General features: G+C 37.5%; 1 protein-coding gene across 1 annotated transcript in view; it reads left to right on the top strand.

Moving 5' to 3' along the window:
- Positions 1 to 2,359: 2,359 nt before the first annotated feature.
- The window catches only part of atp2b1a (ATPase plasma membrane Ca2+ transporting 1a), a 34,010-nt gene continuing 15,634 nt past the window's right edge, over positions 2,360 to 20,735 (top strand). Inside the window, 6 exon segments of the mRNA XM_051107181.1 lie at positions 2,360 to 2,554; positions 10,720 to 11,149; positions 18,939 to 18,967; positions 18,969 to 19,137; positions 19,240 to 19,497; positions 19,665 to 19,790. Coding sequence (XP_050963138.1) covers positions 10,957 to 11,149; positions 18,939 to 18,967; positions 18,969 to 19,137; positions 19,240 to 19,497; positions 19,665 to 19,790 — 775 coding nt within the window. The 5' untranslated portion in view covers positions 2,360 to 2,554; positions 10,720 to 10,956.

The following is a 20,735-nucleotide window of genomic DNA, read 5'->3' on the forward strand; positions in this document are numbered from 1 at the left end:
CGTTTAATTTTAATACAGTAAATTTTGTGTGCGTAGATAGATATATAGATAGACAGATAGATAGATAATAGATAGACAGATAGATGATAGTAGTACACTGTAAAAAACTATTTGTTGAATCAACTTAAAATAATTTGTAACCTGGCTGCCTTAAAATTTTAGTTGAGTTCAGTCAACTCAAAAAAAGTTTATTCAACTTGAAATGTTAAATATATAATGAGTGACAACTTAGATATTTGAGTTGAATCAACTTCAAATTTTAAAGCAGCTGGGTTACTTACCCATCTGTTAAGTTTAGCAAACACAAACATCTAAGTCGACACTTAGTACAACTTAACATTTCAAGTTGAATAAACTTATTTTAGTTGACTGAACTTAAAATTTTAAGGCAGCAGGGTAACAAATTATTTTAAGCTGACTCAACAAATTGTGTTTTTTATTTTTTAAAGTGTAGTCGTTTAATTTTAATATAGTAAATTTTGTGTGCTTAGATAGATAGATAGATAGATAGATAGATGATAGTAGTAGTCTTTTAATTTTAATATAGTAAATTGTGTGTGTAGATAGACAGACAGTGATAGATAGATAGATAGATAGATAGATATTAGTTGTAGTAGTTTAATTTTAATATAGTAAATTGTGTGTGTAGATAGATAGATAGACAGATAGATAGATAGACAGACAGTAGTTGTTTAAATTTAATATAGTAAATTCTGTGTGCATAGATAGATGATAGATAGACATAGATAGATAGACAGATAGACAGACAGACAAATATATATTAGTAGTACTTGTTTAATTTTAATATAGTAAATTGTGTGTATAGATAGATAGATAGATAGACAGACAGAGATAGATAGACAGACAGACAGACATATTAGTAGTACTTGTTTAATTTTAATATAGTAAATTGTGTGTGTATAGACAGATAGATAGATAGATAGATTAGTTTTAATATAGTCATTACATTTTCACTTAGTAAATTTGTATATATGTACTATGTGCTGTTCGTCGCTGGCAATTTGAATAACACCCCAAAGGAGTTCCTGTAAATGTCAGAAGAAATGTATCGAAAGAATGAACAGAATGACGTTTGTGATGTGGTTTCTTCTGAGGCCTTCACGGGGGGAAACCCACAACACAGTTCTACTTTTGGCATCATCTTTCTACTGCAGCATGGTCAACAAATGACAACAATGGTTACCATGACAAAAACGAACCTGTGAAGAAAGAAACCACAGCCAGTACTAGGGAATGTTTTTTTTTTTAGCAACTCTTACATGTCAGGTGTGAGAAAACACTGGTAGCAGTGTGCCTTTATGAGTAATTGGTTTAAAAATATTTTTTAGCAGACAGAACAGCTGCTAATTTTCGGAGTATGTTTTCATCTATAGTCTAAATTGACAAGACTGAGTGTTCACATGTACTGTAGTCAAATTAGAGTGAGGTGGTGCTTGTGATAAATTAAGTATCTTAGAAATCAGTACTATTTCATTACATTCGTAATAGATTAGATTAGACTTGCACTGCAAGACTTGTAGCACTCAGCTTCAGGAAGAGAACGTGCCATCTATATCATGATTAAAGGAAACTGTGGTATCTCATGCAAAATAAGAAATGCCACAGTAACATGTAGGAAATGTTTGTGCATCTCTTTAAAAAGTCTTCGTTACCTAACCAAGGATTTTCATTCGCCTCTGGTACAGGTAGTCCCTGACACGAGGACTTGGTATACAACAAAGGTTCACAAACAGAAATGCTCCAGGCTTGTTCTGCAATTTTTAAAGGAAGATGCCAGACTGCTAAATTAAGCACTTCAGTGGACACGAGTTTGATGAAAATGCAGAGAGAAAAATGCTGGTGATGCAAATTCACTCCATTAGCATCAGAAAGCATTGCACAATATTTCTGTCTGGTGATCTATTTCAGTGAATGAATGCGTCTGTGCGTGATACAAATAAACAACATGTGTTAACTAACTGACAAATGTTTAATTCTCATTCTTGGGAAAGCGTGCCTATAACGTTAAGCGAGGATCCAGAGTGCAGTAATCCGCTTCAGATCAGCGATCGGAATGAGTTTCTACACACTGCGAATCAAACAACACCAGAATCGAGAAGAGAACGGGCGACGTCATGGAAAAAATGACGTCAGGTTTAATTAGCCGCGGGGGAAGACTCCGTCCGTGGCTGTGGGCGGGGCTTACAACGCCGGCTCGTGCTGAAGCGTGTCGTTTATTACGTTAAAACAAACCCCGACGCTGAACAAGCTATTTTACACTTAACCGCTCTCCGGAGCAGCTTTATAAATTATGTTAATGCGCCCAGTCGCTGAGCAGAGGGTGCGCCCAGCGTGATTGACATCTCGTCTCAGCCAATGAGCGTCCTCCTGCCTGTCAGCGGCCGTCCTCCTGACGTGCATCACATGTCTCAAGCGACGCGCGGTTGTGGGAGGGATTTCTCTGCAGATTGGAGGAGCAAGATAGACGGCAGAGTGAGTCTGAGGGAGACCGAGAGAGTGAGGGGGATCTCTGAGGCACCGTTCGGAGAGCATTGTGAGTGTAATTTCACCATTTCTCGCATGCATGCTTGTGTTACCGCCGCGTTTTAACCGCAACGTTTTTTCGCTTGCTCTGTTGACTTGTCTACATTTACCGTGCTGTCCGTTAGCCTGCGTTATTATCAGCTAGCCAAATTGGCTAGGCAACTCCTGCTAGTTGGTAGCAGGCAGAGAAAGGGGCAAGAAGGCAACCAGGCTGCTGTGCATTTTTAACCCACACCTGCCTATTGTCACTGCAGGGGAGGGGGTGTGTGGAAAATCAATGGGGTTTTAATATATCGCACCAGGCTGAGATGCAGAGATGATGTGTAGTGCACGCTGGAAAGTTGCTTTTGACGTATGAAGCTTGTGAAATGTGTTCGACCGCGCACGCCGCGTTTCTACATCTATGATCACGCGACACGGCGTATATTTAAAAAAATACTGCTGTCGATTTGATCATAAAATAACAATGTTATGAAATAATAAAGGTGCGGTGGAGCTTTAACATAACTTAAAAAATACATATAACATTTTTTGTGTAACACAGGTTGACCTTAATGTTATTTTAACTGCCGTCAATTTTTTTTTTTTGAAAAGCTGACTGTTACAGATCCGTTGACTGTCATTCGGGTCGCTGCGATAAGAGCGTTAACTCAAGTGAAACTAACGTTACCGTCTCTATGATTTTCTCCGACTCGAAGACACAGTTTATTCTTTAACGTGAGCGTTTCACCGTTTATTGACAGTACGCTCTTATGAAATGCTGTCAAACGAGCTAACTTGTTCAGCTAAGCGACCGTCCCTGTCAGTCGATGACTTGTCACATTAGCCGGTTAACGTTATTTTAGGCTTTTACCTGAAAATGACTGTATGAGTTGCGTTGGAAAGTTGGAGACCGCTTCAGTTTCGGAAAAGGTAAGATGTTGATCTGTTGTCGTTATCACGACTAAACCAGTACACCCTTTTTTTTTGACAAGATGACTTGAGACCGCTAGCAGGCTAAAGCCAAATGTGAGGACGCTTCAGCTGTCAACTTGCTTTTCGACTTGCTAGTCAGTTGTTGTTTCGATGTGTATTTACAAGAACCGTTTAGACAGCGTTCAGAAAGCTTAAAATGTCATCGTTTACTCACCGGTGTGTGACTTTCTTGTATAGTCAGAGTGACAGCCGCAACCACCATTCACATTCAGTGTGCTGTCTGCACTCCAGAACATTCAAAATTTGCCAAGTAAGTAAAGTGTAAAACAACATTAAGGTGAATAAATGATTTTGTTTCTTTGCGGGTGAGCTGTCCCTTTAAGCTTGGCGCATTCGTGTCAACAGTTGTAGTATACAGTCCTAATTCCTCCTGTCATGTGTGACTCGGCATGAGGACTGGAACAAGCGCTGTGCGACACGTCAAATTTGCTAGGATCGTATTTGAAGGAGCAGATGTGCAAAACACAATGTACCCAACCTAATCGGCTGACTTATTTGGTCTACTGTCTGCCTAATGTGTTGAGATTGAATATGGCATCGAGAATTTCTAGATAGACCCCGGTGTGCGTTTAAATACCGTGTCAGGTCTGTTGCTCCTTGGCGTACATCATTCGCTGCCCTGTTGCTTCTTTTGCACAAGCTTTTATAGCTCCTGATAATACCTCAGCAATGCTGAATTTGACCTTGAGTCTACAGGGTATATTCAGCTTTCTCTTACGCTAATCGTGGGGGTGTATTTGGAATTGCACTTTTTTTGATCTTCACAAAGTGCTTTTGGTGTACACTGACCTTTGACAGGTGTAGAGCACTACTATTTGATAGGGAACATAATGTGATTGTAATACCCATTCCGGGACAATTTGGAATAAATGCGGTGCGTTCTGTTGCAGTACAGTTGTTGAACATCAACTGCCTCTGTTAAATAAGATAAATGTTTTCCTAATTATTGCAGGATGGAAATATGATTTACTTTTCTGTTTTTTTTTTTAATGATTTACCGTAACATAAACTAACCTTTGACTCAAGTGAGCGTCAGAGGCCTTTGGACTGTTATCTATGCGGAGGCATGGCCTAGTTGTACATCTATTGATTTATTAACATTTGTTTGACCTAGATATTAAAATGCAATAAAGTATTATGCTCCTAGAGCTTTATAGTAGAATTGTCACTTTGGCTTGGTGAGAAGCAGCTTGCATTAAATGACGACTATGATTAGTCTTGTCATGCTTATATATTATTACTGTTATATTACATTGTTAATATATTATATCCAGTGTTGTTTTTAGTACAATTGAGATTCTATTTTGAATGTTGTTTATACTTACAGTTTTCATTTTTATTTACTGAAGTTTTAGTGATTTTATTGTGTGTTTTTATTGGTATAAAATCTTTAGTATTTATTTCTTTGTTAAAATAAATAAATGTTGTTCACGATGATTTTATTTCAAGTAACAAATTTAGTTAACTATAATTACCCCTTTTATATTGACAGGAAACGATGTATAGTGCTGTAAAATAATCTAAATGAGGTCTACAGTGTGAGATTACACTGTGTTCTTTGAACATAGCCGGTTGCGTCTTAAGCATAGGCATTTCTTACTGGGTTTTGCAACTATGCATTGGATTTTAGTATAGTGTTTTGTTAAAATTCAACACTGTAAACTCAAATTATTTGACTACAGGCCATGGCTGTACCTCCAGCTGTTGTGTAATACATGTAGTACAAGTTGTAATGTTATATTATTTTAATTAAGTAAACGTAAATGTTTTTTCCATACTGACTGGAATGGAAAGATGGTAACTTAGCCCCTCTCTCTAGTATTGTTTATGTAAGAGGCCACTGCTTTGGTGTCACATTAATCTGAGGTGACATTCAACCCCTCATAAGCTATTATGAACAGCTAAAAATAGAGAGCTGTGCTATTAAATACATTTGAATAATGTTGCTATTTAATTATCATATAGCATCATGCTTTATGCCTTAATCAGACGTCGATGACAGAGACAAAACAGCATCTTAGGGGCAAATGCATTTTCTGTTCGCGATCTAAATGAGGTTTGTAAGTAAGAACAGTGTTATTTTCTCCGACCTCAAATGACTGTGGTAAATTACCACCTTCAAGCAGATGAAAGATTGCTGTGCGGGCTGTGTTCTCATTAAAATTTGATTTGCAATCAGATTTATTATTTGTTTTGATGCTCTGTAAAAAAAAAAACCAACAAAAAAAAACCAGTTAGTGAAATCCTACTTCCCCACAAAGGAATGTGGAAGCAGTACTGTTTGACTGCTTCTTACAGGTGCTGTCTTTAAAAAGGGTGCATCTAAATATAAATTAGATTGTGTTTGGCCAGAAACAGAACCTTTAGTCATGTCAGTCATGCACACATCCATTCACAAAGTGACATTCAGTGAGTTAAGCAAATATAAATTCTGAAGCCTCGTCGTGCCCGTTATCCCATCACGTCTAATGGTTCGAGTCATCCCTGATTTACTGCGCGGTGTCAGACATGGAGGCAGGGGTCGGAGCAAATGGCTGGCTTGTGTGCTGTGAATGGCAACCATAACAATCAACTTAAAGGTTCCCGTTTTTTTCAAAATCACTTCTTTAGATATGCTGTTTTAGGTCCTGGTGAGAACATGAAAGCACTGAGCTTTTAAGTACGTAGCTGTTTGCATGTAATATTTTTCCTACTGTGCTCATCTAACAAAGCTGAAGGAATAATTAGGACCGTATGAAATTTTTATTTTTTCCCAAGGTCTTTGTTTTAGTTTTAATGGTTTAATAGGTTTTAATAATAGAAAAGGATATCAATCAATTCAATTCATAAAAAAAGAGTATTTATTAAATGTTAACAGTAATATTGCCTTATGAAATGTTTACCCTTTTTTTTTTTTTCCTGTAGTGTAATTTCCGTATTTAAATAGCGGCATTTAAATTTAATTCTTTAAATTGCATATTTAAATTTTGCGGTTTAGTAATCACAGAGGCTGCGTCCAAACTCGTATTCTCTCTGAGTATGTATGTCTTTTAAGTATTTGGCAACTGTTTAAAAAAAAGTAGGCTTTTTGGTAACTTGAATTGAAATTCGAACCTACTATGTTCATCATGTGACTACCGGCATCAGTTGCATTGCTTCACTGCTTTTCATAAATCCCCTCCTGTGGCCTCATGTGATAGTAAGCATCCATTGGATGCACAATTCAGAATTTCGCTGGAAATAGTAGGCCTTTTTTACTTTTTGCCTACTGTTGGGTTTATGACAGGATTTGTACAAGGTGCTTAATGTGCTTGAATTTGACTTTTTGAAATTTAAGCCCTGAAAAACCTTTGAAAATAATAATATTAATGAAGAGGTATTTGAAAAGAACTTTTCACGAAAATTCGTGAAAATTCGTGAAATCCGCTTGTTTCTGTTAGTACTGACAGTGTCATGTAAACATGGCTAAAAATGTAAAAAGAGGAACAGATGAACCAAATCAATTGAGTCATTTATGTTGGAACTGCTCTGATTGATTTAAACTCGTGATTTCATTCATTTAGAATGATTCACTAGCAAAAACGGATGAAATTAAAAGAGCCATTCACTTCTGAATTTCGAATATCGCTTGTAATGGTTTTAAAAAGCACGTAGTGATGGGTGAAATGGAGCTTTTCGAAACTCTGAATAAGTTAAACCATTGCGTAAATTATTTGATTTAGATCGGGACTTTGGATCGCATACTGCGAATCATTTGATTTAGATCGGAACTTCGCGTATTGCGAATCTTTCGATTCAAATCGAGACTTTAGGAGCGTAAATCATTTGATTTAGATCAGAATGGGTTCGTAGATCATTTTGTGAATTTAATGATTCAACTCAAATGATTCCCGATACAGATCATCTGATTAAGCTCGGGACTTCGATGTGGATTCACGAATCATTTGATTCAGTTTGTCACTTTGAAGCGCGTATGTTGAATCATTCGTTTCAGATGAGGATGATCTGTGGTTTTACTATAGTAAAAGTGTAGTATACTTTGTAATTCTTTAGTACTGATACTTCACATGTGCTTCACATTATTTTGTTGCCATTTTTTTTAATAGTATTTTTTTTTTTTTTTAGAATTTGAAAGAGAAGACCCTGATATGAATACTGTGAGTTTGTACGTACTACATAGTAGACAAGTATGCATTTTAGGATGCAGCAAGGCACCAGTCCATATTATGATTTGAGTATACAGCCCTACCCTTAATTTATTTGTCCGAAAATTCCATGATATTCCATGTCAATTTCATTTTTATGACTGGATTCTGTTATTCCATGTTTTTGTATCACAAAACATGTATAGCATTCCAGGAATATAAGGTGTTTTATTTTTCACCGTGATGGATGCATGTTGTTTAATGGCCTCTTTTTTGGAGATGTCATTCAGGTTCTTCTCGAGGAGCTTTGCTTTTGTGTGGTTGAGTGGGCGGCCGGCCGGCTGCTGTGAGTTGGCAGGATCAGTGTCTGAGGGTATAGTAGAAGTGCCCAGTCGGTGGTGTGAAGTGGCCTTAAGTGCACTGAGCCATGTAGCATGAGTAAGGCGGGGCGTCTCTGCATTGTACCCTCCACATAGAAATGGCCTGACCCATTTCAGCAACAGCCAGCGAGGGGGATGGGGAGTGGGCAGTCTGAGGCTGCTAAAAATACCCCATTACCGACAGCTCCACTGCAGCGGGATCCCTGGAATTGCTGTCCTTGACTAGCATGAAGTTGGCTTGTACAGTATAGGGTCTCCAATTGCCAACGAAGGCCGAAAGGGTTTTCCTTGAGTTTTTCTTGCAGCTGCACTTCTACTGCATTGCATTCTGTTATAGGGAAGCTCTCATATTTATTAACAGGTGTATAGCATATGATATAATGCCTTTATAGGGCGGGTAAGTGCAATCCACAGGCGCTGGTCCAAAACTGACCTCTAGCTTTGTATGGCAAGGGTTAACATTACTGTTGCTCAACCATACTGTGGTAGCTGTTAGTTTGAAGATCCAATCACAATGATTTTCCACTGTTGTGACATGTGACCTGCTCTGCAACCTGAATCTGTCACGGCACAGCAAAGTTTTGGCACTTAGCTCATCGTGGTCGACTCACAGATGATAACAGAGAAAATGAGCTCGAGTGTGGAAGACAAGAGGTTATCTTGCTTGAAGCCTGCACGCGTTCTGTTATTTAGTCTCATTTCTTTCCGAACTGTCAAAATGAACCCTGATGATGAAATGTGTACCATGGCTGCTTGAGGTGACAGTCATTTCAGGAAGTTCTGTGTTAAACCATGGTTGTTTTTCACATTTTAGGACTTTTTGCTTCTTCAGAAGGGAGGAGCACTGTTAGCTGTTTCAGAGCGAAGCTCTTGGGTGTTTCCCTTTTCACTTCCAGTTTTAATGAAAGATAAAACAGAGTTTGTTGACTTTGACGTACTTGAGACTTTATTTGCCAATACTAATGATGTCTTTTATGGTATTTATTTTTGGCTGTGCAGGAAACGTTTTTGAAGCAGCTTCATAAAAAGGTCAAGTCCTGAGTTTGTGCACCTGAGAGAGTGGTTTTAACTCGAGATTTTTCTCTTAATTTGTCTGCAATGTTCATGACATTGGCTGTGGGAGAAGTTGATTGCCCAGCTGGTAGCCTGTTATGAAGCAGCATGCTGTTTCACGCTCTGCATGTGCTGCTGCAAGTAAATCAGTCCTGGAGGGCTACGCTTTTTTACCTCTGCTTACAGAGAGAAAGTGTCAACTTTTCATCCTCACATGCTTTTGACCTCTTTCGTCCTTCTTAAACCTGTTTAGATCGTTCCTACTGCTGATCTGGTCGGTACATTCCTTGATTATATTTATATTATTATTTAATATAATTATATTATAATTAAATCTTGCTGAGGCAAGTGGAAATACTGTCAGCCAAACTAACTACTGAAATGATCCCAGAGAGACTGTTCATTGTCAGTGGGGTTAAACTGTGAAGGCTAATAATATGTTATTTGCTTTGAGGGCATGCTATTGATATGGAACTTTCTCTTCGGTTTGTGTACATGAAAATATGGAACATCATAGATGAACTTTGTCCAAGCAGTCCAAGGTCTCACTGGGCGTATTTACACTGTCACTTCAAGTGTAGTCATTGAATTTGCACATTAGGTAGATACTTTTATACAAAACGATTTGAATGGCATTCTCTATATGGTATATACAGTTTATACATTCCCTGAGAATTAAGTCCTTGTAAAAAATGCCCAATAAACCTGAATTAACCATACATTTTAGAGACTGGTGCTGGAGTTATTAATAATACTGGCTTTTTTGGTAGTAAAATCTATGTATATTAACACTTAAAATACTTTTTCAGTTGGATTCCATTTCGTAAGTTTCCAGATTCAAAGAATTTTTGTGTTACTAGAAAAAGCCATGTACAATGTTGGGAAAAAGGCTTTTTTGTCTCTCACATAGTTAAGATGGCAGGTCAGTTCCCACGCTACTTCTCAAAAAAGCCCACATAGTTCCGCCTGTAAAAGTGGGTAGCATGTCACCTTGAAACTCAGCCAGTGAGTTTGTTCTTACTATTTCCATGCCTGATGGACAGTTTTCTAAACGTAAGGTGTCTATTGATGTTTAGTTTTGAAATTAACATGGCTATCTGTTGTGCATTTGGGTTTTGCATTTGTATATGTGACCCTGGACCACAGAACCAGTCTTAAGTAGCACAGGTATATTTGTAGCAATAGTCAAAAATACATTGTATGGGTAAATTTTTTTCTTTTATGACAAAAATCGTTAGGATATTAAGTAAATATCATGTTCCATGTAGATATTTAGTAAATTTCCTATTATAAATATTTAAAAACTTAATTTTTTATAAGTAATATGCACTGCTAACAACTTCATTTGGACAACTTTAAAGATGATTTTCTAAATATTTTGATTTATTTATTTATTTTATTGATTTTAATCAGATTCCAGAATTTCAAATAGTTGTATCTCGGCCAAATATCGTGCTATACTAACAAATCATACATCAATAGAAGGCCTAGTATTTAGCATTCAGATGATGTAAAAATCTCAATTTAAAAAAATGTACCCTTTTTTGGTTTTGTGGTCCTGGGTCACAAATGTAGATTCAGCAATATTATTATTATTATTATTATTATTATTAATAAAGTGTTCCTTTCTCTTTTTTTTGTAGGTCTCCTTGGGCTGATTGTGTGAGGTTTCGTTCACAATGAAAGCAGCGCCACAGGCTGAGGGGAATGGCTTGTGAATTATCCCAGTCCTGCCACCTGCAGTCGGGCATCCTCCTCCTCCTCCACTGAAGGACGTCAGTTGTTTATGGGAACTACTGGCATTGGTCTCCTGAGGATATAGCTCTCCTTTTGGGACGCCATTTTTCCACCCTTGCTGAGACGCGGTGTAGCCGGGAGACATGGCTAACAACTCATACAGCGGGGTGAAGAACTCTGTGGCCGAGCCCAATCACGATGGAGAGTTCGGCTGCTCGCTTAAAGAGCTGCGCTCTCTCATGGAACTGCGAGGGGCTGAAGGATTACATAAAATCCAGGAAACTTATGCGGACGTTAATGGACTTTGCAACAGACTGAAAACATCGCCCGTAGATGGTACATAATCATTATCTTGCACTTGCTTTGCTTTGCAGAAATCCAAATGCGGTTCCAGGAGATAAAGTGGCGGAAGCAACGACTCTTTGGATGGGTTTTTAATTGTTGCATCTCACTCTAAACGTATAGCTGTTAGGAACAGAGAGCAGGTCAGTTACACTTGAATGGCTTCATGCTGCATTTTAGCGCATCTGCAGTCTGTTGGGAGGATCGCTGCTGCTGTCCCGTTGCTGCTGCTCTGGCAACACATGGACAGTGTGCTGATATCTTAGACAGTGTCTGATCTGTTTTCCTCACTGAGGGTGAGGATATCCTAAATATAGCCTGCTTGCATTGTCGGTGTGTTTGACAATTGAAATAAAAGTCCTTAATGTCAAACACAAATGCGCTTACCACCCCAGTCTGTGAAACTGCGGTTATAGCAGGCTTTTTTTTTTATTTTTTATTTTTACTCACACTTTATTTGTCCATCTCTTTATTTGTCTCTAGGACTGCAACTAACAAATATTTAGAGGGTTTTTTTTATATTATATAAAGTAAATCACAAATTTGTAGGGCTGTCACTAACAGTTATTTTGGTAATCAAGTAATCTACTGATGATTCTGATGATTAATCAAATAATTATAATTTTTTTTGTAGTAATAAAAATAGACCTAAGTGAACAATAACCTTTAAAATGACTTAAAATACATATAGCAATAATAATAATAATAATATGAGGCAATAATAATTAATTCAAATAAATTATCAAAAGCAAGTACTATGTGGTTTTTTTGAACAAAATTGTTAAAGATACATTATAAACAATAGAGCAAACATGCATTATGCATGATAACAAATGACTACAGACTAGCAAATATTTAGTTATTTTTTTATTATATGAAGTAAATTACATGTATGTAGGGCTGTCACTAACGATTATTTTGTTATTCGATTAGTTGGTCGATTATTCTTGCGATTAATTCATCTAATAATTATATATATATTTTTAAGTGAACAATAGCCTTTAAAATAACTTAAAATACATATAGCAATGAGGCAATAGTTCAAATGAAGTACTTGTAAAAAAGCAAGTACTTGTATGGTTTTATTGAACAAAACTGATAAAATACATGTATTATTAACAATAGAGCTAACCTACATGACTGCAGAGGGCACTAACAGCCTGATGATTGTTTTACACTTTACAACACGATCTAATCCTTGTTTAATATTGACTAAACAACATGTAATTCAAATGTACACTTAATCTTTAATATCTGCCCTTTTCTATATGACAGAATTGCTATAGCCACTGTCTTTTTTTGAATATGCACCATCAAATGTCAACTTTTAAAATCACAATGAACAGTTAGCATATTGAGAAAGATACTGATGTATCCTCCTGTGTTTGCGTCAGTTTCTATTTGATTTACCTTACAAATCTGATGAGATGGCGCATATTGTGTTCCCAGATGAACGTTATGATAAACCAAAGTTGGCGTTTGAGACGCTTCACATGTACAGTTTGTGTGGAGCAGCATTTAATGTGAACGGAGCCGATCTGAGACACGCATGTAAATAATTGAAGTGCATACATTTATTTAATTGAAGCGTAGAGTTTAGGAATTCACAGTAGCATTATGCTTTATGATTTTTAAATGGGTTTAATATCATGCACCCTTGGAAAACGGTCTAACAATGCGTTTCATAGATTCTCGTCTGTGGAATGCACCAGTTTTTGTCGGTTTCTCAACACGGGCAAAATGCAGTCAAAGATTTTTTTGAAATCGAGTACCGTGATCGTGACAGCCCTACAAATATGCACTCTAAGGACTATTTTTAAGTATAACAACAAAACACCTGCTGTTAGCATGCGCTCAATTAACTCTGAATTTATAACATTTACCAATAAGAACATATCAGCAATTTAACAGCATGCAAGTATTAAATAGCACAAGCTGTCAGAGCACCTGACACTCCGCATGCAGCCATATGCTTATGACTATTTTTGAACCATTTAATATAAAATCTTTCCATTGTTAGACAACTTGGCTCATTAACTTTTTTTATTGTTTTATTGGTTGTTGCAGCCCTATTTGTCCCATTTTACTTTCTCGCTGTTTACTGTTTCGCACGTCGCACTTTTATTGGAAGGGGTGTGTGAGCAAGTATATCGTCTTTAGGGTAAGATACAGAAAAGTGCAGAGTCAGTGTGCAGCCCACAGCTGCAGCTCCATTGGTTTATTACCTCTCTGTAGACATTAGGTTTAATCGCTGGCCTGACCTTGATTGAACTCTTGGGGGAAGGGATTTTCAGTTTGATCCCAGATTAAAACGGCACCATGTCCATAGCAGTTCTCTACAGGCTCTTTGGGACGCAATTCTCTCGTGCGTGAACACGCAAGGGCCAATATTTCATTGTGTCTGCTGAGGGCATTTGGCCAGTGTTTCCATGAGAATACTTCACTTATCTATTTAACATGCAAGCTTGATCAGCACTAATGCAATTTTGGTGTTGAAAGTCGAAATGTACTACGCGTTCCTGATGGAGAGCTCCTAAGGGACCTGCCCTCTCCAGTAATAGTGTCTTGACCCTTAATTAGTTAGAAAAAAGGGTGCTTGCTAGGATGTTCTGGACGTAACTGACACTTGGCATTATGAATAATATGTTTGGCAGAGCACCAAAACCAATCTTTCAGTTTTAATAGTGAGGTAATTCAACATGTCTGATATGTGCGGCATGTTTGGATGCTTATATGAGGTGTCACCTGCCCCGTCCAGCCCTCGCAAGGTCTGACTTTTATTAGCAGGCGTTGAAATACTGAGTGATTGAAACCAAAGCTTACTGTGCTGTCCGCAATCCAGAGCTATACCTTTGTCATGGTGTCAGTGGAAACTATAGCGTCAGTGGAAATGTATATTTCGACTTCGCAGCTCAAATAATGGGGTCACACTGATAGCATCAATATGACTTCTAAAAATATTTGTCTTGTTTCCTGAATAGACCGTCTGAAACTTGGCCCATGCTGTGCCCGTGCTTTGTATACCATGTGAATTGTGCATTAGTCATAGAAGAACAGTCTGAGAATTTTCCCCTTAGATATTCTATTCATCGGCCAGACTGATAGAGGGACCTTTCTCGCTACGCGGCACACGGCTAACTGTGATCGGAGCCCCACGGCGATCCGCCGCTTTAGCTCTGCCCTGTTCCCTCCGCTTCACAATAGCACGCTGGCAGGCAGCCCTGCTGTTATGACATGTTTTACAGCTTAATCAGATCACTCAGCTTTGCCATAGGAAATTAAGCAGTCATTCAAGATTACAAGAGCTTTGACAATTGAAAAGGGATTTCTAATTAGTAAGAAGGCCATTTCTCAATTCTGTAGGAAAGCCACCACTAATCTTTTGACTCTTTTGAAATTAACTAGTTACTTTTTACAGCTTTACTTCAAATCGTGACGTCCTTCTTGTCTTATACGAGTGAGCCTTTTGGTTCCTCGAATTTGCATGTGTGGACATGAGGGACTTCTACTGCAAATTAAAGGCGACTGCTCAAGATTTGTTTTAACTGATGGGATTTTTAATCGAAGAGCTACTAGTATACATGACCCAGCCTCTCGTGGGTCCTGATGACAAACACTGCTAGGGCGTTAAGTGTTAAATTCATATTCGGTGAATGATTTAATAGAGGATGTCATAGAAAAGACTAAACTTCTTAAATCAGGTGGGAGGTGATGTTTGTAAGCTATACAACCAGCCACGTGTTGTAGTAGTACAGTATGTATGACCTGGGCTCTGGCGCACTCATAAGTGTGTTAAAGGTGAAGTGTGGGTTTTCTAGTACTTTCTTCCGTCTCAGCTACATTCGTAGGTTGATTTCTATGAAACCTGTTAACTCTAAGGCACTTTTGAAACATTGCTCTGTTTATTTGAGCATCTTAACCAGAACGACGGTGCAACATTGACTCAAACAAAAGCGTAAGTGTGAGACAGGATTGTCTAGGACAGTACTTTTTGATTGCAATCACTGCATCTGGTCTAGAGGCACAGAAATTACACTTTAGGTGCACCTGTCAGAAATATCCTTATGTCTCTTACTACAGGTATTTATGAATGAGATCTTAGTCAAAAAATTAAATATTGCAACTAAAATGCAACCAATATGCAGTGTTGGGGAAAGCTACTTTTAAAAGTAATGCATTATTGCGCTACTCTTGAAAAAGTAACTAGTTAGTTACGTTTTATGAAAAGTAATGTTACATTACTTACTTTTTTGTTACTTTTAAAATCTTGGCAGGGCTTGCTTGTTAGTTTTTAATAAAAAAAGTTCTATTTTTGGTAGAGCTGTCAAATTGATTTGACAGCAAACGTAAAAGCCCTTTCACACCAAAAGTGACCTGAATAAACCTCAGGCTGAAGGAAAAGTAAATTTACATCTGTACAGAAATTTCAACACTCTTCAGCAATAATATGAAAAAGAAGCACAAGTGTAAGTTTATCTAAAGTAATTTTTGCTTCTTAGTATGGCTTAATTAGATCATCGAAGGTCAGCCGCCACGTCATTGGTTATTAGACTGGGATTAAATATGTGAAGGATATTTGTGTGAGTTTGCATTTCACTGTTTTTATTCATTTTTTAAATGAATACTGAAACAGCACACACAATATCTCTGAACTTACTCCTGATTTCTATCAACATGGAGACAGGAGAGCTATCAAGCAAAGTAACGTGTTACTTATTTAAAAAAAAAAGTTACTTTACTAGTTACTTAAAAGTATCACGAGTTGCGTAATCAGATTACTTTTTTTAATGTGTTACCCCCAACACTTCTAATATGCTAAATAAATGGAGCTTATCATTAGAAATGACCAGCGATGGCTTTGTACATGTTGTTGTCTGTATATTGAATGGATTGATGAGCATAGTTATTTATTATTTAACATTCTCTCTTCCTTTATCTGCCTTTTTAAATATTTATCAAATGCTGTGTTAGTAATTTGCCCTGTTTCTTTCATTAATGCATTAGAGATTAGTAAAAAACATTTTCTTTTCCATAGAGGCCCATGTTTTGAGGCTTTCAAGGTCTCAGGTGAAAGTAGAAACTCACGTCATGATTCGGTCTCCTTTGGGAAACTGCAAAAACCTTGGAGTCTTTGCAGCAACTAGTGCCAACATTAGTTTTAGACTTACAACCTAAGCACTTCCTGCAATCACAGTAACACTGAGTGAAGTAGCATGCAAATGAATAATTAGCTGTCACCCATGTTTTGCTGGTCTTCGAAGGGTTTTTTTTTTTTTTTTTTTTTTGACTGTCTTCTGTTGAGTTGGGTAGCTGTGTTCATGATCTGGAGTGAGAGTGGAATTGAGATGTGTACTGCAGCATAAATGCATTTTTGACAGAGGCGTAAGACCTGACTCATCTGCTCCTTAGCCCACTCTCCAAGCAGGGACACAGAATGTAATCCTCAGCCTCAATTTCCACACTACACAAGTCTGGATTTAATGCACTGGTGTTGAAGCAGTTGAAGTTTTCCTGTGCGTACATCGAGAAGTACCTTTTGGATCAGTACAAACAAAATTTGATTTTGGTTTGATTCATTGTTGGCTTCTCTTCCTTAGTAACCAATTAGAGCAACACTGTGCATGTCTACTGTATGCAGGTCATTGGAGAAGTCATTGTTCAAGTTGTAATCCAATGCTATTTAAAGCTCATAAGTTTATAGTGTACATGCAGCCAACAAAAGACTTTATTACTAACACAAAGATCAATAACATTCAGGGTATTCTGTAAAAATAGCATTGCCTAGAATAGAAACCGGTAGAGTTATAGAAACGATGAATCTGAGAATGTAGAGTCATGATTTTTTTTTTTGTTTGTAGTCAGGTTTTTTAAAAAGCATTTTGGTGTAGAATTTACTTTTTTGGTTTACTATTGCTAGTATATTTGACAAATAATTCGAAAGAAGCACTGGGTTAAACATGAGACTTAAGTAGAATAGCTCATTCAATTTTTGTTTTATTTACAGCTTCGAAAAATCATTTTTACACTGCTGGTAGAACATAATTCTTGTAGTGAGAAGGTAATTTGAGTCCCAGAAAAAGGAATCCATATGCCTTAATTTACATTAACGCATTTGGAAGATGCTTTTATCTAAATTGACTTCAATGTATGTGTTTTATCAGTTCATGCATTCCCTGGGTATCAAACCCAAGACATTGTAGTTGCCCTGGTGTTTGAGCTACAGGAATGCCCATATGCAATGCATTGAATGCAATGCAAGTAGCTTTGGAAAAAAAAAAAAAGTGTCAAATTAATTCATGCAAATCTCTCAGACACTGTAGTTGTCTAGATAAAAGGCGACTTAGTTGTGTGCAGTCAAATGCCGAGTGTAATCCAGTAGCAGAAATGTGCTTTTGAGACACCGAGTGTTAACATGCAGTGAAACCTTTGGCTGAATGGGTGCTGAGTAATGTGGAGGATGTTGTCATGACAATAGGCTCTGCTGACCAGGCTGCTCTCTGGTCTGGCAGGCAAACCATCCTGTTCAGTCACACATACGCATTCATTCTGAGCCCAGACACTAGATGCATAAACACACATGACTGCATGCAACCTTTTCGTCCACATAGCTCATTCACCACATCTAGTCATCCTGTTTTTGTCTCTTAACATGTGGTGAGCGAGTGAACAGAGTGAGTGAACTAAATACACACAACATGACTTCTTTGAATACCTGCTTTGAATATAGAGATGTTATTCAAATGGGCAAACCAGAGGACTGCTGTTAAACCAGTGCATTTGAATGATTCCAGCATACAGTGTACTCAACGTTTGTTGTTGCCCTATCACGTTCCTTATTTGGTTCGGATTAAGTTTTCACACCCAGGAAATTCTCATGGTCTTGTCAAAATCCCACACGCTTTACTGTGGATTAGCTGTGCTAATAGCTCATAGTCGATTAAATACAAAACAGTGTAAGCTTATGTTTTTTGAATCAAGATTTTAGCCTGGATATAGACAGACATGGCTAAAATTGGTTGAAACTAGTTCTGTCAGACACGTGTAGACGCATGACAGTTACTTTTTAGTGGTAAGAGGGCAGATGGTCAAAGATAATATAGAAAAAAATATTGACATTCAATGGCATTCAAAAGTTTGGGGTTTTGAACTAAATTACATATTTATTCAGCAAGGATTTTTTTTAATTGATCAAAAATGACAGTAAATACAATGTTGCAAATTTCAGTTTCATATAAATGCTGTTCTTTAAACTTTTTAAATCCTTTTTTTTATCAGTTTCCACAAACATATTAAGCAGCACAATTGTTTTCAACGTTGACTAAAGAAATGTTATTTGCAAGAGTGTAATAGCTGCTGAAAATTCAGCTTTTCATTTACATTAATAACTTAATAAATTTACAATATATTAAATAAATTAAAAATAATTAAATAAATAAATAGGATAAACTGAATAAATACATTTTACAATATTTTGAAATAAATAAAAATCTATTGCAATTTTTTTTTTTCAGCCTTGGTGAGTAAGTTACTTTATGTATATATGTAATATTTGTGCGGTTAAATCCTTAATTTTTTTCATATTGCTTCTATGTGACCTTTTAGTCTTATTCAGAAAGTCTTTATCTTTAAAAGCTACTGTTGTTGACCCATAGGTCCTTTCTTTCTCACTAATCCTGACTCTCATATAAACCTATTATAAATCATAAGTTGCTATACATGAAGAGCTGTGTTCAGTGTTTACTTGAATTATTAATTTTTTTTTTCCCCTTCTCCTTTCTTCTAGGATTAAGTGGGCAGCCTTCAGATATCGAAAAAAAGAAAAGTAGTATTTGGACAGAACTTTATACCTCCGAAAAAGCCAAAAACCTTTCTTCAGTTAGTATGGGAAGCATTACAAGACGTAACATTGATTATTTTGGAAGTGGCAGCAATAGTTTCTTTAGGCCTTTCTTTTTATAAACCTCCGGATTCAGAAAATAGAAGTAAGTCACCTATTTATTTCCTTCTGCCTTATTTATAGATCATCATCTCAAATTCTGGTTGTTCTGAGCTGAGTTTTATTTGGTGTTTGCGTGTGTGTGTAGATTGCGGGAAGGCAGCGGGTGGAGTAGAGGATGAAGGAGAAGCTGAAGCCGGCTGGATAGAAGGAGCAGCTATCCTCCTATCTGTTATTTGCGTGGTGCTCGTGACGGCCTTCAACGACTGGAGCAAAGAGAAGCAGTTCCGTGGCTTACAGAGCCGCATTGAACAAGAGCAGAAGTTTACGGTGGTTCGGGGAGGGCAAGTCATTCCGATCCCTGTGGCCGAGATTGTCGTCGGGGACATTGCACAAATTAAATATGGTAAGCTGGTAAATTTGCAGGATCTTTCGTTTTCTTTCTTAGAAGGAAAATCAGAAGTTTAAATATAGCTACTCTGACATTCCTGTATAGTCACCTTGAAATAAATTCAAAAGCTGCTGACGGTAATGTACGTTATTGTGATGGGATGCTTCACTGATCTTCATCAGGTGACCTCCTGCCTGCTGACGGCGTTCTCATCCAGGGCAACGACCTCAAAATAGATGAGAGCTCTTTAACTGGAGAGTCTGACCATGTGAAGAAATCGTTGGAGAAAGATGCTATGCTGCTGTCAGGTGGGACGTGGCAAACAAGCCAATGTTTGGTTGCACAATTTAGCATTTTCTATGTGTCCTGTCTCACCTCTACTCAAAATTTCAGCCAAACCAAATAAATGTCCAACTTGGGAGTTCAGATGTTTGCTATGTAGGACCTGTTCCCTCTCAGCGAGGCTAGCATCTTCAGCTAATCCCATTTTATGAAAGCCAGTTGATCCTCTGATAGAATGACATTGCTGTGTGCCATCCCAGAGGAGATGAGGAGGGATTTGTGAGCCTGAATGGGCACTTCTCCAGCAGAGCCTGCGTTAGCATGCTGAGTCTACCCCAGCAGAAACCTCTCCCTGACATTTTTTTTTTTTTTTTCCCCATAGACCCCCTTCTCAAGCTTAAATAGTCTGTAATAAAGGCCAGAAAAATGGGCACTTTGAAGACCTGCCTGTTTGAGTGTTCATCCTGTTTCAAAGCTTGTTCACTCAAAGGACATTAACTATAATGATAGCCATAAAGATCTAATTTTAAAAACCATCTAAAATTTAAAGAAATACACACCTCCACACCTCATCTGTAATGATAACGACAGAGAAACGATTGTTGGAATTAAATTCGAAATGACTTTTTCCAGCTGATGAATGATAAAAACACTCACAGCCAATCAGAATCCATCCTGCTTTAAAGGATTAGCTCACTTCCAGAATGAACATATCCTGATGATTTACTCACCCCCAGTGTCATCCAAGATGTTCATATCTGTCTTCAGTAGGAAAGAAATGAAGGTTTTTGAGCAAAACATTCCAGGATTTTTCTCCATATAGTGGACTTCAATGAGATCCAATGGTCCAAATTGCAGTTTCAGTGCAACTTCTAAGGGTTCTACATGATCCCAGACGATCGTGTAAAACGACCAGTCATTTTCTAAAAAAGAATACCAATTATGTAGCCACGTTGGAAAGGTCATATGTG

Source organism: Labeo rohita, chromosome 4 (assembly GCF_022985175.1).
Source record: "Labeo rohita strain BAU-BD-2019 chromosome 4, IGBB_LRoh.1.0, whole genome shotgun sequence".
Classification (NCBI taxonomy): Eukaryota; Metazoa; Chordata; class Actinopteri; order Cypriniformes; family Cyprinidae; genus Labeo; species Labeo rohita.